The sequence below is a fragment of the Peromyscus californicus genome, unplaced genomic scaffold (genome assembly GCF_007827085.1).
Source record: "Peromyscus californicus insignis strain IS unplaced genomic scaffold, ASM782708v3 Scaffold_9__1_contigs__length_137607984, whole genome shotgun sequence".
Lineage (NCBI taxonomy): Eukaryota > Metazoa > Chordata > Mammalia > Rodentia > Cricetidae > Peromyscus > Peromyscus californicus.
The window spans coordinates 73,405,829-73,420,979 of record NW_026294617.1 but is presented as its reverse complement, the minus strand read 5'-3'; the positions used below and the strand labels follow the sequence as shown (position 1 = coordinate 73,420,979).

Below are 15,151 nucleotides of genomic sequence, written 5' to 3'. Positions count from 1 at the left end.
CAGCAGTCCATCAGTGATAACCAAGTCAGACTGTAAAGGGTCTGCAGGAGAAAGCTGTACCTGCACTGATGGTGGGATAGATCTCTGAAAACCTTGGGTCTCTGTCCTGGGCAAAGAGACCATCTGACTTCTCTAGGGGCTTGCTGTGTTCTGCTCCTGGAGTGGCCACAGCCTGGACAGAAACCTAGGGAATAAAATAATGAAAACAATCATAAATGGTTAATGTGGCAATTCAGTAACTTTCAATTTCATATAAAACACATTCTCACTGGTACTGGGAGTTTTTAAGATTTGTTTGTTTGTTGGTTGGTTGGTTTTTTCAAGACAGGGTTTCTCTGTGTAGCTTTGGAGCCTGTCCTGGATCTTGCTCTGTAGACCAGTCTGGCCTCGAACTCACAGAGATCCGCCTGCCTCTGCCTCCTGAGTGCTGGGATTAAAGGCGTACACCACCACTGGCTGGCTTTATTTTTATTTATGTGTATGTATCTATACATGAACTCCGTGCCTCCAGAGGTCAGAGGCATCAGACCTGGAACTAAAGTCACAGGTGGTTGTGAGCCGCCGCCCACCACTAGGAACTGAACTTGGGTCTTCTACAAAAGCAGAACTCCCTTAACCACTGAGCCAGCTTGCCAGCTTCAAGATACATTTTGAAGAAATGCTCACTGTCCTCTTACAGAAAAAGACACACACCCACCTGGGAAGGGTTATAGCTGGCCAGCCCATCTCTTCCTGGTACCATATCCAATTCTGTTTGCTGCTGAGGCTGCTGCTGCTGCTGCCTGTATGTCAAAAGTCAGTGTGGAAAGCAACAGGGAAAACAGATTTTTAACAAAGAATTTGGAGAAAAGGCCTTTAAAAACACAAGCCACATGTAGCAACAATAAAAATGTGACTGCACATCACCACATTCTGGCTAATGATTGCTCAAAACATAATTACTTCACCATTTCTTACCTGGATGCCAGCTGCCCTGTACTCATCTCTAGGGATAAATTGGTTGTAGGACCTAGCTGTGACCTCTGGATTGTGTTAGACAGTGTAGGCCGTGGTTCCTGGCTAGAGTTCCTAGAGAAATAAAGTAGACAAGAACACAGAAAGGAGAAACAAGGAATGACTCAATACAATAAATTTCATATACTGACCTGTAAGGGAGGCAATCACCAACAGATCTTTATAAAGTGCAGTCCCATAGGTGCAAGCCAATGACCTTGGGTTCAGCAAAACAAATTATGCTATGAACAACATAGTACTAACCGAAACTATGCCCTAGAAAACACAGGCTCATTCTGGGTTTTTTTATTTGTTGTTGTTTTGAAACAGTAAGGACTGCCTCTACCTCCGAGGACTGAGATTCCAAACATGCACCCCACATTCAGTTTATGAGGGGCGGTCAAACTCAGGGTCGCATGCATGCTAGGCGGGCACTCCGCCAACTGAGCCATAGCGCGGCCATCACCTTTGTTTCCTACCTCTCAAGCTATTGGATACCTGGGTACTGTGAATATGTGTGTGCCCACGTACTTTTTAATTCTGTTTGTTTGTTTTGTTTTTCTGGTTTTTCCAGACAGGGTTTCTCAGCTTTGGAGCCTGTCCTGGAACTCACTTTGGAGACCAGGCTAGCCTGGAACTCAGAGATCCGTCTGCCTCTGCCTCCCAAGTGTTTGGATCAAAGGCGTGCGCCACCACTGCCCAGCTTTACTGTGTTTTTAAATTTGTAAGTAAAAACTGGAATGAATGTAAACATTAAAACAATTTGATACAGGGTATCTCTATGTATCCCTGACCATCCTGGAACTCTCTAGGTCAGTGGTTCTCAAACTTTCTAATGTTATGACCCTTTATTACAGTTCCTCATGTTGTGGTGACCTCAACCATAAAATTATTTTTGTTGTTACTTCATAACTGTAATTTTACGACTGTTATAAACTGTAATGTAAATATCTGATATGTAACCCCTGTGAGAGGGCCATTTGATCCCCAGGGGTCATGACCCACAGGTTGTAAACCACTGCTCTAAGTAGAACAGGCTGGTCTCAAACTCACAGAGATCCATTATACCCTGCTAAAAATTTGATCTTTAAAAAATAAGTTCAAGCCACGCATGGTGGTGCTCATCTTTAATCCTAGCACTTGGAGGTCTGCAGAGGCAGGTGATTTCTGTGAGTTTGAGGCCAGCCTGGTCTGTATAGTGAGCTCCAAGACAACCAGGCCTATGCAGCATTCTTATGCTATACAAAACTAGTATAGGAATATTTATGCGTCATTCTGAACAGCCAGATAGTAGAAATAACCCAATGTCCATCAACTGATAAATAGAATGGGCTCTCCGTATAGTATACATCACCCCAACCAAGAAGCTATCTGTAACAGATATTCACTTTTGGAAAAGAAAAATTAGTTTTCTCCAATGGAATCTCACTAGGTGTATTAATCACACATCACTTCAAAGTAGGACCCCTGTCTATGAGAAGCTGGCCAATATAAAGTGTACTCAGTGGTATTTTGTAGACTTTTTGTCTCATATTGTTCTGACCATTTTTTTTGTCTTATTCATCTTTTGCTATATATTTTGGTTTCTGTGTGTGTGTGTGTGTGTGTGTGTGTGTGTGTGTGTGTGTTGAGAGAGAGAAAGAAAGGGCATGGAGTTGGGTAGGTGGGGAGAATCTGGAAGGAGCTGGGGGGGGAGTGTGATCAGAATATAATATATAAAAATTTAAAACAAAAAAAAAAGCTATGTCCACAAAATGGAGTATTAATTCACAGCACCAACAATAAAATGAGGTACTAATACATACTACCACATGGCTCACCCAGGAACCAGTGAGACCACTCACAAAGGAACCATTATGTGATTGACATAGCTCTAAAATAAGCAGATTTATAGAGATAGTAAGTTAGATGTTTAAGACTTCACAGGAGAGGGGAGCATGGACAATGGTAGTGGGTTCAGGATGTGAGGAGGGATGAGATGTTCTGAAAAGAGATGGTTCTAAGAGTTGCACAGCTGTGTAACAGATAAAAACAGTGCCTGCGTAATGGGCAGGATATATGGCCTGTGCAATGTATTTCAATAAAAACCTTTTAAAAAGCTGAGAGCTAGGGCTGGAGAGATGGCTCAGTGGTTAAGAGCACTTCCTGTTCTTGCAAATGACCCAGGTTCAGTCCCCAGTATCTATGTGGCTTCTCACAACCGTCTCCAACTCTTAGTTCCAAGGAATTTGATCTCCTTCTGATCTCTGAGAACGTCAGACACATATGCAGTGCACAGAAATACATGTAGGCAAAACACTCATAATAAAGCTGATAGTTTGGGATGGTGGTGCATACATGTAATTCTAGAACTCATGAGACAGAAGAATAATGACAGCTGTGAGTTCAAGTCCAGCCTGGTCTACTTAATAAGTTTAAGATCATTCAGGACTACCTAGAGGCCTTGTATCAAAAAAATCAAACCAAGCCAGACTAATAACAACAAAAAGCAAGCTCAAAGATAATTTAAACAGAAATTAATAAAAGAGTGTGATGTGACTATGTTCTGCAGTAAGCCTTGATCCATGGATCAACTTTAATCCATCACCTATTTTATATAAAAATTACCGGAACACAACCATGTACCTGTTTTCATACCACAACAGCAGAGTTGAGTAGTTGCTATGAAGACCATATGGTTAAGACAAGGCTGAAATATTTACTATCCTGTCCTTCATAGAAAAGTTTGCCAAACTTTCCTTCTACATGAAAATCTTCCTAGACTAGTGCACAACATTGGTGGATAACAAAATCCTGGAGCCAAGTGGAGCACACCTTTAACCCCAGAACTCAGGGAGGTGGGTGGGTATCTGTGAATTCAAGGCCAGCCTGGTCTGCAGAGTTCCAGATCAGCCAGGACTACATACCAAAACCCTGCCTCAAAAACAAACAAATACAAAACCCTTCCAAAAAGTCCTGAGGTTGGAAACAGTTCAGTGGTACAGGACTTTGCCTACTTTCTGCAAATCCCCTGGTTTGACCATCAGCAGCACACTAAGTAAATTCACTAATTACGAAAAAGTAAATAAAATGTAGATAACTGAAATGAGACTCTACCTCAGCACTAACGTGTAAAGCGCTGTTTATTTTTATTTGCAATCTCTCACAGGAAGAAAGCAGCTCACTGAGCACACTGCAGCAGGCAGCAGGCAGGTATGGATACCGCCCCAGCATCAACTCTGCTGCCTACCAAAACTTACTCTGCAGTGAGCCAGTGAGACGGCTTGGTGGGAAAAGGTGCTTTTCCCCAGGCTGACAACCTGAGTTCCAAGCCTGGGACCCACTTGGTAAAAGGAGAGGACCTCTGATGTTCGAACGTGTTCTGTTACATGCCAGAGTGATATACACAAATTAGTAAGTAGATGTCAACAGCAAACAAAACTGACCTTATCCTCTACCTCAACTATACCAAATCCTATAGAAAGCTGTTAAATGAGGAATCTCAAACTGATGGTATTTTATCAGTCAAAACTGAAGAGAAAGAGATAGCTTGATAAGGCTAAGACTTGCCCTGTCCCACCCCCCACCCCAGCCCAGGCGTGGCCACATGAGAAAACCCCCAGCATGAGAAAAAGCGAGAGGAGTACGTACTTCACATTGGTGTTGGTACAGATGATGTACTCGATTTCATCTGAGTAAGGGTTTTGGAAAGTGAAGGAGCTGGTTCTCATCCAGAGCCATTCTCGGTTCTTGGATCGGAATCGGAACATGACAGACAGCACCTGGCCTTTTAATTTCACCACCTGAAAGGGTTTCCGTCCATTAGTGGACTTTGAAGAGAAAGTGAAGCAATAACCTTCCAAATGCACCCTCAGGCCCCCTGTGCCGCTGCCCTCGAAGCACCAGTCTTTCAAGGTCAAACCCGGGGAGGAGGAAGTGAAGGGGACAGAGGTGTCAGGTGTCTTCCCACAGCTGCAGACCGCTGACTGTACAGTCAAGTGGGAGCACAGAAGAGACGTCTCTGTCCCCTTCACACTGCAGACACACCTGACGAACTGGCCTTGCACGTCTGTACCAGGAACTCCAGTTTGGTGACACCAAATACATTTTACACAGTACGAATCAATCCCAGCTATTCTACTCAAAACTTGAGAATTCTGGTTTCCACAAAAGCCCTACGGGAAGCCTGAGTTTTGTTAATGTTTTAGTTCCTGCTCAGATAGAGCAGAAGACAATCTTCTAGTTCACCATTTGTAATAATAGAGAACACTATTATTTTATTAGGTGTCACACACTGGGCTACGTGTGCCTTATGGCAATACCTTATTTAACCTTCCCACAAGCTTCTACCATTAAGTATTATTCTACCCACCATATGAGTAAGATAACTATAGAGACTTAGCTAACTTGTAAAATATAAAGAATAGTTAGCTGGGCGGTGGTGGCGCAGAGGCAGGTGGATCTCTGTAAGTTCAAGACCAGCCTGGTCTCCAAAGTGAGTTCCAGGAAAGGTGCAAAGCTACACAGAGAAACCCTGTCTCAAAAAAAAAAAAAAAGAAGAAGAAGAAGAAGAAGAATAGTTATATAAAGCCAAGTCCATTATTTTCACCAAGTATTTCCAGGAGCTCAGGCCTGAAAATTCCCACTAGTTACAAGTGAGTTAACTTACAGTTATCTATAAAAGAATTCTGAGGAAACTTTCCTGCTACGGTCTAAGGTCAGTGAAGACAATTTTTTGGATACAGTTAGTTGACTAGAAGACATTAACTAGCTAAAGCCCTACTTGGACTTTATCTAGTTTCAAAGTATTATCATTTTCTATTTCTTAAAATATAAGCTCAGTATAAAGAAAAGTATAGTATCCAGCACAGTGCTCAAATGAACACTAATCAGTAAGTATCTAGAATAAACATAAGGAATTGATCAAAACATGTACTCAGACCCAACCAGGAAACACATCACCTGTTGAAAGCTGTCTCTTAGAAGTTGCTGATCTTCAGGATGACAGAATTCTACAATATTCTTTCCCAACAGCTCCTAGGAGAGAGAAGTAAAACATATACTTATTATGGTCACCTAACGTTTCTGTCAGCTAGAGATGCGAATGTTATTTCTTTTCTTTATCCAACTGTAAACACAAACAAAGGCGACAGAACCAAGCCAGAGAGACAGTGCAATGAGTACTTGCCACTCAGCCTATGACCTGAGTTCCAGCTCTGGAACCCACCCACATGGTGCAGAGAACTGACTCCTGCAAGTTGTCCTTTTTTTTTTTTTTTTTTTCTTTTTTAAAGATTTATTTATTTATTATGTATACAATGTTCTACCTGCGTGTATGCCTGCAGGCCAGAAGAGGGCACCAGATCTCATGACAGATGGTTGTGAGCCACCATGTGGTTGCTGGGAATTGAACTCAGGACCTCTGGAAGAACAGCCAGTGCTCTTAACCTCTGAGCCACCTCTCCAGCCTCGCAAGTTGTCTCTTAACTCCAGCTGCATTCTAAGGGGCATGCATATAAACTTACCTTTGTAGACTGTAACAGAACAATTAAAATTAAAGAGCTTTTCTCACAAAGCCATCTTACTAACTTTCTTAATGATATCAGTTTAGAGGAAAATTTTTTTGCCAGGCATACTCTATAATCTCAGCACCTCAGGAGGCTGGGACAGAAAGATTTCTAGTTTGAGACTAGCCTAGGGAGAGAACATATCTCAGAAAAAAAAAGGACAGGAAAAGAAAGCTAACCTTGCAGATAACATTCATATCTCGCAAGCATGAGTTTTGTCATTAGAATATATGTTTTCAAAAAAGTGGGGGAGTCCAGATGAGGCAGGAGAAACGGCTCATCCCTTAAGAGCACTTCCTTCTCTTGAAAAGATAAGACACCAGGCAGTTCAAAATGATGAACCAAGTTGGAGGATTTACAATCCCTGATCCAACACTTCCTATAAAGCAGTACTATCAATACAGTGTTCTAGCCATGTGGACCCAATGCATTCTTCTGGTCTCTGGGATACCAGGTAAACACATGGTGCACATACCAGGCACTCACACATAGATGTAAAATAAAAAAAATAGCTAGGCATGGTAGTATGTATCTTTAATCTGAGCATCTGGGAGGCAGAGGCAAGCCCCCGAGTCTGAGGCCAGCCTGGTATCATAGAGAGTTACAATACAGCCAAGCCTACACAGTGAGACACTGTTTCAAAAATAAAAACAAGAAATAAAATCAAGTCAAGTGTGGTATATTCTCACAATCCCAGAAGAACCAGAGACAGGTGGATTATGGGAGTTCAGTGGCCAGCGAGCCTAGACTGCTTCTTAAGCTCCAGGCTAATGAGAGATCTTGCCTCAAAATGAAAAGACAATTAGCACCCGGTGAATCCCACAAGGTTGTACCAAGGCCTTCTTACCTTTGTGCACACACAAAGATTTTCTTTCTTTCTTTCTTTTTTATTTATTTATTTATTTTAACTTAAAAAAAATTACATTCATGATATTCATTAATTACACTCATGATATTAATTACATTTGTGGTATTCATTGATTACATTTGCATTATTCATTCAATAATTATATTTATGACATTCATTAATTACATTAATTGTATTGATTTATTACATTCATGATATTATGTCCTGATACTACTGTCCATTTGTGGGACTTTCCCATCACACAAAACAGAGTTTCTGTACTTAGAAAATAATTGCTCTATATTTCTTTCTTCTCCATCTTGAGATAATGTCTAATCTTTCTGTCTCTATGAATTTGTATATTCTATATAATTCATGTAATACAATTCGATAGTATTTGTCCTTTTTTTAAATTAATTTATTTTTCTATTATCTAATTTCTATTTTCTTTTAAAAGCTTATTTCCAACTTTAATTCTTACACACTTAGGGCTTTGAGTTGATTTCTGTCTCTGGTATAGTGACTTTTAGGAGTGGTGGTGGGGTACATATAGAATTTGATATCTACACTACCATTTGTTAGATCTTTTTCCCTTGAAATGTCTTAGCACCTTTGCTGAAAATCCAATGACCATGAATATAAAAAAAGGCTCTCCTCTGGCCTATTCATCAGAATAGATCAGTAAATTAATGCCTCCTGTATTAATGCCACAATGCCTTGGTAACAGTTTTACAGGATGTGTTGGATTCTCCAACTTAGTTCTTCATTTTCAAGACTTCTTCTTCACTGACCATTTCATATACTTATAGCCAGCTCTAACAGACTGCAGAGGTCATGTAAGTTAGGGATAGTTAACTGACCTACTGTATGAGAACATTATAACAACCAGTGCTACATTTACATTTATTACAGGCTACTATTCCAGGAGGAGTTATATAAATTACCTAAATAAGGGTAGTTACACTAGAATAATCAAAATAAGTAGTTTTGGATTCTCTGTATTAACGTCAGAAATAAAAGGTAAGTATATACTTACACCTACTATTTCTATGTAGTTTCACTCTATACCTCTCTATATGGGGGATAGCCTTGGTAGGAAGTTGAGACTATATTTTGCTACTAGCAAAATAGGAGCATCTCTTTTTCTGAACGGACTGCTATATTTTGGTCATCCCTGGAATTAGACTGTCACGTAATCTCAACACTAGCAACAGAAAACAGAGGCCTAAATATCAACAGTGTAGCAACTCCACTCTCACCTGTGGCTGGTAGCCAACAGTAGCCACGCAACGATGGTCTACAAAAGTGAATATTCCTTCAATGTTGTGTCGGGAGATGAACTCTGTCGGTTGACAAATGTTACTCATGTCTGTACAGTTGGGAGAACTAGTTACCTAAGAGTGGAGAGATAAAAATGAGCCAAAATAATACCATTACTTACAGAAACATTTTCAATTTCTTTATGAATATCCGCGTAGATCTGGGACTATCAGATTTAGAAATTTATAGGTGTATGGCGATATTTTATTTGTATTAAAATGTTATTTGTATGTTAATAAATAAAGTTGCCCGGGGGTCAGAGCTATTAGCAAGCCATAGGAAAGCCGAGCGGTGGTGGCGTACGCTTGTAATCCCAGCACTTGGTAGGCAGAGCTAGGTAAGTCTCTGTGTGTTCAGGAATATAGCCAGCATTGGATACACACGCCTTTAATCTCAATACCAACCATAGAAGACCTGGAGGTCTGTACAGACAGGCAGTGATGAGGCAGTCATGTGGTTGGGTTTACAACCAATGAGAAGGCAGAACAGAAAGTCTATATAAAGACTTTAACACAGGAAGTAGCTCTCTTTCGGAGAGGTAGAACCATCACAGGAGGAAGGGTAAGGTTTTTGCTCTTAGCTCTGTGACCTCTTGGCTTTCTTCTTTGCATTGGTTCTGTGTTTCTTATTGAATAAGACGGTTGGTTACATCTACAATAGCTGTTTCACTAGAAATGCAAAAATGGCAATCCCAGTGAAAGGCATAAAGTCTAGCTCCACTCCCACATGCTGTGGGATGTTCTGTATGGCAAGTGTGCTGCTCTGATTGGTTAGTAAATAAAACACTGATTGGCCAGTAGTCAGGCAGGAGGAAGTATAGGCGGGACAAGAGGGAGAATAAAGCTGGGAAGTGGAAGGCTGAGTCAGAGACACTGCCAGCCGCCACCATGACAAACAGCATATGAAGATGCCGGTAAGCCACGAGCCACGTGGCAAAGTATAGATTTATGGAAATGGATTAATTTAAGATATAAGAACAGTTAGCAAGAAGACTGGTACGGCCATACAGTTTGTAAGCAATATAAGTCTCTGTGTTTACTTGGTTGGGTCTGAGCGGCTGTGGGACTGGCAGGTGAGAGAGATTTGCCCTGACTGTGGGCCAGGCAGGAAAACTCTAGCTACACCCACACATGTTCTCCTTACCAAGTTAGTAAAGTAAGAAAATAATGAATGCAACCCTAAACCACCTACTTTTTCTTTTGGTTAGTATGTGTTCATCATTCAGCATGGTTCAAGTTTCTGAGAAACTTAACTGTGTCCAGGAAAAGAATAAAAAAACCAAGGGGCTGGAGATGGCTCAGTGGTTAAGAGCACTGGCTACTATTCCATAGGATCTAGGTTCAGTTCCCAGTACCCACACAGCAGCTCACATTAATAGAAATTGGTTAATTTATAAAGCCTAGCTAAAAATCAGCCTAAGCTACCAGCTGAGCTTTCATAATCAATAAGAAGTCTCTGTGTCATTATTTCAGAGCTGGCTGGTGGGACAGAGAAAGACTCATTACATATGGTGTCCAACATTTGGGGTACCTATTTCCACACAGGACGTGAAAAAGCTTAAAAAGAAAAGTTCTGGCCAGACAATGGTGGTGCATGCCTTTAATCCCAGCACTAGGGAGGCAGAGGCAGGCGGATCTCTGTGAGTTCGAGGCCAGCCTGGTCTACAGAGGGAATTCCAGCACAGGTAACAAAACGACACAGAGAAACCATGTCTCAGAAAAAAAAAAAAAGAAAAAGAAAGGAAAGTTCCAAACACACAAACAAGGAGCCAGATAGGGTTTCCTAGTGCACAGTCTCTCAGGCGGGCTGCAGCATACAGAGACGTGCATCTAGCTGCTGCCTGTGAGCTTGAGCCAACCAGCTCCATGTACGGAGCCACGTGGTGGATTTAAGGTTTGGCTCACGTGGTCAGAGAGGGCTGCAGGTGTGCATTAAAGCAGTTCAGATTGATAAAACCTTTAAACAGATACAGTAAAAACTGGGTATAGATAGTCATGAAAAAAAATAGTTTAAAAATAATAAAGTCTTTAAAGAGAGCGTAAAGTAATAAAAGAAGAAAAGCCACGTAAAGAAGGGAAACACACAGGGCATCTGGATCCTGTATGGTGCTTTGTTGACTTTGAATTTTGTAAATGCTGATGAGCCAATGGCAGCTCCTGAGAGACACTGGATTATGTAAAAGGTTACTGGATTAAACCAGCCTATATACTTCAGAGAAGTCTGGGCTTCAGAATGGAAGTTGGGAAATACGTTGCACTGGAGGAGAGGTTATGCCTTTATTTCCACAGGAAACAAAAAGTCGTGGTTCTCTTCAAAATTAATAAAGATTAAATTTGCTTGGGGAAAAACTCCTCAAAATCTTGGCTACAGACATGAAGAAAGAAACCAAGAAAGACTACAGGACAGATGACGTATATGCTGATCCCTCTACTGTAGGAACATCTCTGAGACTGGATGAGTCATGATAAATTTTGTTGGTTATAGAGTTCTCATGACTTATCATTACATGCCACCTTTCATAGGGCAAGGATAGAGGTTTGGTTATATAGTCCAAATATAAAGTTTACAGATGCCTTTTACCTGCTCAAACATAGGACAAAAAATCATCTTTAGCTGACTTGTACACATTGCACATTCTATATTTGTGTTAATGCAGATGTATGTTACCTTTAAAAGTTTATGTGTTTTCAGAAAAAAAGGACCAGACACCAATGAAGAGAAGTAGCCCAGGTGATTTAGCCTCTCTGAATGCCTCTGTTGCAGTTTCTTCAAAATTCTGCATCCAGAACAACTTCAAAGGAGCTAGCTAAGATGGTCTAGCTTCAAAGACTACTCCAGCCAAGACTTCAGATAAGGTCTACACTTAACATCAAACAGAGACTAAACAAAACATAATACAGCTAGCTCTACCAGGACTTGACAATTATCCTAATTTTCTCAGGGTCCCCTAAAGATGTCATTGCCCCCACAACAGGAAGCAGTCTAGAGAACACAATGCCCACATTCCCAAGAGGTGTAGTGGATAGTTTTTGGTCATTGGTGGGTTATGGATATTTGTCCTCATTTAGGGGAGTTGATTACAAGTTGTTATTGGTCATGGTCTGGAAAAAAGCTAAACCAAGGAGATTAGGATTAGATTCAGGAATTAGATTAGATTCAGGAATCTCTTTCTGAAGGGAAAAAGAGGGATACAGTATAGGTATGATGGGATAAAAGGGTGGATTGCTGAGTCTGCTTTGAACAACCACTAGTCTCAAATAATTTACATTGGTATGGATTTTTATATACTGATACAAATTTAAGGTTATTTTTGTTATACCGTATATATGTTTCTACTCTTGTTTAAAGCATTGTACCTATGCAGCTCATTTGAAAATGTAAAGTTTTAGAAAGCTATTTAAGATAATAAACAAAGACAGGTTAGTAGTTAATCATCTATAATAATCAAACTTTTAGTCATATTAGATATGTTTTTAAAGTTAAACAGATATATTTAGATTGACAGATGGTCTTCAAACACTTCAAAGAGCTACAGAATATGACATTTAAAATGTTTTAATGAGGCGGGGGGTGGTGGCATACGCCTTTAATCCCAGCACTTGGGAGGCAGAGGCAGGCAGATCTCTGTGAGTTCGAGGCCAGCCTGGTCTACAGAGTGAGTTCCAGGAAAGGTGCAAAGCTACACTGAGAAAACCTGTCTCAAAAAACCAAAAAAAAAAAAAAAAGCCTTAATAATGTAAGGCTTTTCTTGACAGTAAGACACATCGGCTCCTGGTAGCACCAATTTATTTCAAAAGAAGATGGGCATCAAAGAAACTCCATATGGAATTTGCTTTCCTTATGGCAAAAAGTTAGCCGTTTGGGCAAGAGACTGCCCTTGCCTCAATTTCTGACACTATACTGTCCAAACTGGACAAGCAGGATGTAAAAAAGGAGCCTGCCAAACTTTGCCAAGACAGGGTAGGCCAGTCCTTCAAAATTCCCTGCTTCTTAGAAATATCTATCAGATATACTAGGCTTGTAGGCCAAAGGTGGGTGCCTCAACACTACAGAACTTTGGGTGACTGTCCAGGCAGCCAGATGTCCCTGTCATTAGGTAACATTACACCCTTCTGGGGTCTTTGATGGAGTCAAAGACTGAGTAATTAGACTTAAAGTTTTTCTTAGTTATGATAAAAGGCAAATCAGGTACAAAACTTTAGGCTCACAAATATAAGATAAATAATAGAGTATTTTCTCTAATTTTGCCAAGTACAAATGGACTGGATATTGTAACTGTAATTCTTACTTGGTAACTGTTTTTGTCGTATATAATTTCACTATGTTAAAGATGAAACTTTGCCAGGTGTGGTTGCACACGTCTTTAATCCCAGCACTTGGGAGACAGAGCCAGGAGGATCTCTGTGAGTTTGAGGCCAGTCTGGTCTATAGAGCAAGATCCAGGACAGGCACCAAAACTACACAGAGAAACCCTGTCTCAGGGGGGAAAAAAAAATGTTAAAATTTTCCTTTTTAATTAGACAAACGGGGGAAATGCTGTGGAACAATCTTTGTATACTGTAAATATGTATTACTCTGACTGGTTAATAAAGAGCTGACTGGCCTATAGCTAGGCAGGAAGAGATTGGGCGGGAGAGCCAGACTAGGATGCCAGGAAGAAGGGTGCAGTCGGAGGAGACGCCATGAGATGCAGAGTGAGCAGGATAGGAAGTATGTACATGAGGTAAATGAGCCTCAGGGAAGCTCATAGATTAATAGAAATGGGTTAATTTAACCTGTAAGAGCTAGTAAAAAAAAAAAAAATGAGCCTAAGCTATCAGCTGAGCATTTATATTTACTATTAAGTCTCTGTGTGATTATTTGAGAACTGGCTGGTGGGACAGAAAAGTCCGCCTACACAAGTCCTAGCACCTACATGGTAGATCACAATTTTCTGTAACTCCAGTTCCAGGGGCTCCAATGTCTTCTTCTGGCCTCCTCAGGCACCAGGCATGCAAATGGTGCACAGACATACATGCAAGCAAAATACTCATAAACATAAAATAAAAATAAACTTTAAAATATTTTTTTAAAAATCTATCATAAAGCATGTAATAACAAAAGAAAAAACAATTGTTCTAATTTTGCATAGGGACAAAAGAAATTAACTGGAAATGAAAAAGTAAGTACTACAAAGCTAAAAATAACAGAGTCAAGGGGAGCCTGTCACGGTGTTGCCTGCCTAAACTCCCAGGACACAGAAGGCTAAAGTGGGAGAACCCCTTGAATCAACGAACTGGAGGCCTAGGCAACAAAGGGAAGTGTCATCAGCAATATCAACAACAAAAAGATTACCACCCTCTTTCATGTTCTTGATTTTTGCCAAATTTGATAATAGCAATGTTTACTATAAATACTTTTTCAGATTTTTAGATTAATGGAATTTTCCTATGTATTTACAGAGAAAACAAACAAACAAACAAAAACAAAAAAAAAACACAAATAAGTCCTGAAAAGAATTTTTCCTAATGTGAAACGGACACAGATGCAAAGACTCATACTTGCCTGCAGCCTGCCAATGGCCACTAGGCAGAATTTGCTCCCCTGGCCGGCTTCTGGGTCATCATCTGGGAGGGAGACACCTTCATTGAAGGAAAAGAAGAATGACTCAGATCTCAAATTCAAATCCTTTAAAGGCAAGTGACTAAAGACTCACCAATACATTTCAGTATGAAGATGCTAAGTATAAAATGATTTTTAAAAGGTAATCAATTATACAGAATTTATTAATATGTCAGTCATTGTTTCATGTTTGTGTGTTGTTTTATATTTTTAAGATGGAGTATAACTGTCTTAAATGGAACTTTTGTAGCTGTAACCTTGACTCTTCATCCTGCCTCCCAATGCTGGGATAACATGCATGTACCAGCTTACCTAGCTTCAGTATTTTAATTTTAATTTTTTATTTTTTTTAGATTTATTTATTATGTATACAGTGCTCTGCCTGCATGTATCCCTACAGGCCAGAAGAGGGCACCAGATCTCATTACAGATGGTTGTGAGCCACCCTGTGGTTGCTGGGTATTGAACTCAGGATCTTTGGAAGAGCAGCCAGTGCTCTTAACCACTGAGTCATCTCTCCAGTCCCAGTATTTTAATTGTAACAAACTGGAAAATACAAGTCCCAGCGAAATTCATCTAAAAACATAAACTTTATATATGCTATGCGATTATATCATACACAGAGAAGTAAAAATTCCTGCCTAATCAGAGATTTTTAAAATAAACAAAAATTAAATTATCCCAAACACCAAAAGGTATTTATATTTATAGAAAAAGGGAAGAAAAGTGTATCCCTCCCAACTTCTTTATCTCTCATTTTTATCCAGGAAAACACAGTTTCTTGATAGCTATACATAAGTATGAAGATCATACATACATTAACTATATGATTTAGATGTATAAT

General features: G+C 40.1%; 1 protein-coding gene across 5 annotated transcripts in view; it reads right to left on the bottom strand.

Annotated features, from left to right (window-relative positions):
- The window catches only part of Arnt (aryl hydrocarbon receptor nuclear translocator), an 87,047-nt gene that overhangs the window by 7,485 nt on the left and 64,411 nt on the right, over positions 1–15,151 (bottom strand). For all 5 annotated transcript variants that reach the window (XM_052731990.1, XM_052731989.1, XM_052731992.1 and 2 more), the window contains 7 exons: positions 14,251–14,327; positions 8,646–8,780; positions 5,935–6,009; positions 4,624–4,775; positions 958–1,068; positions 698–782; positions 61–184 (listed from right to left, as the gene is read on the bottom strand). In XM_052731990.1, the coding sequence (XP_052587950.1) occupies positions 61–184; positions 698–782; positions 958–1,068; positions 4,624–4,775; positions 5,935–6,009; positions 8,646–8,780; positions 14,251–14,327 (759 nt within the window). The remainder of the gene's footprint in view (positions 1–60; positions 185–697; positions 783–957; positions 1,069–4,623; positions 4,776–5,934; positions 6,010–8,645; positions 8,781–14,250; positions 14,328–15,151) is intronic.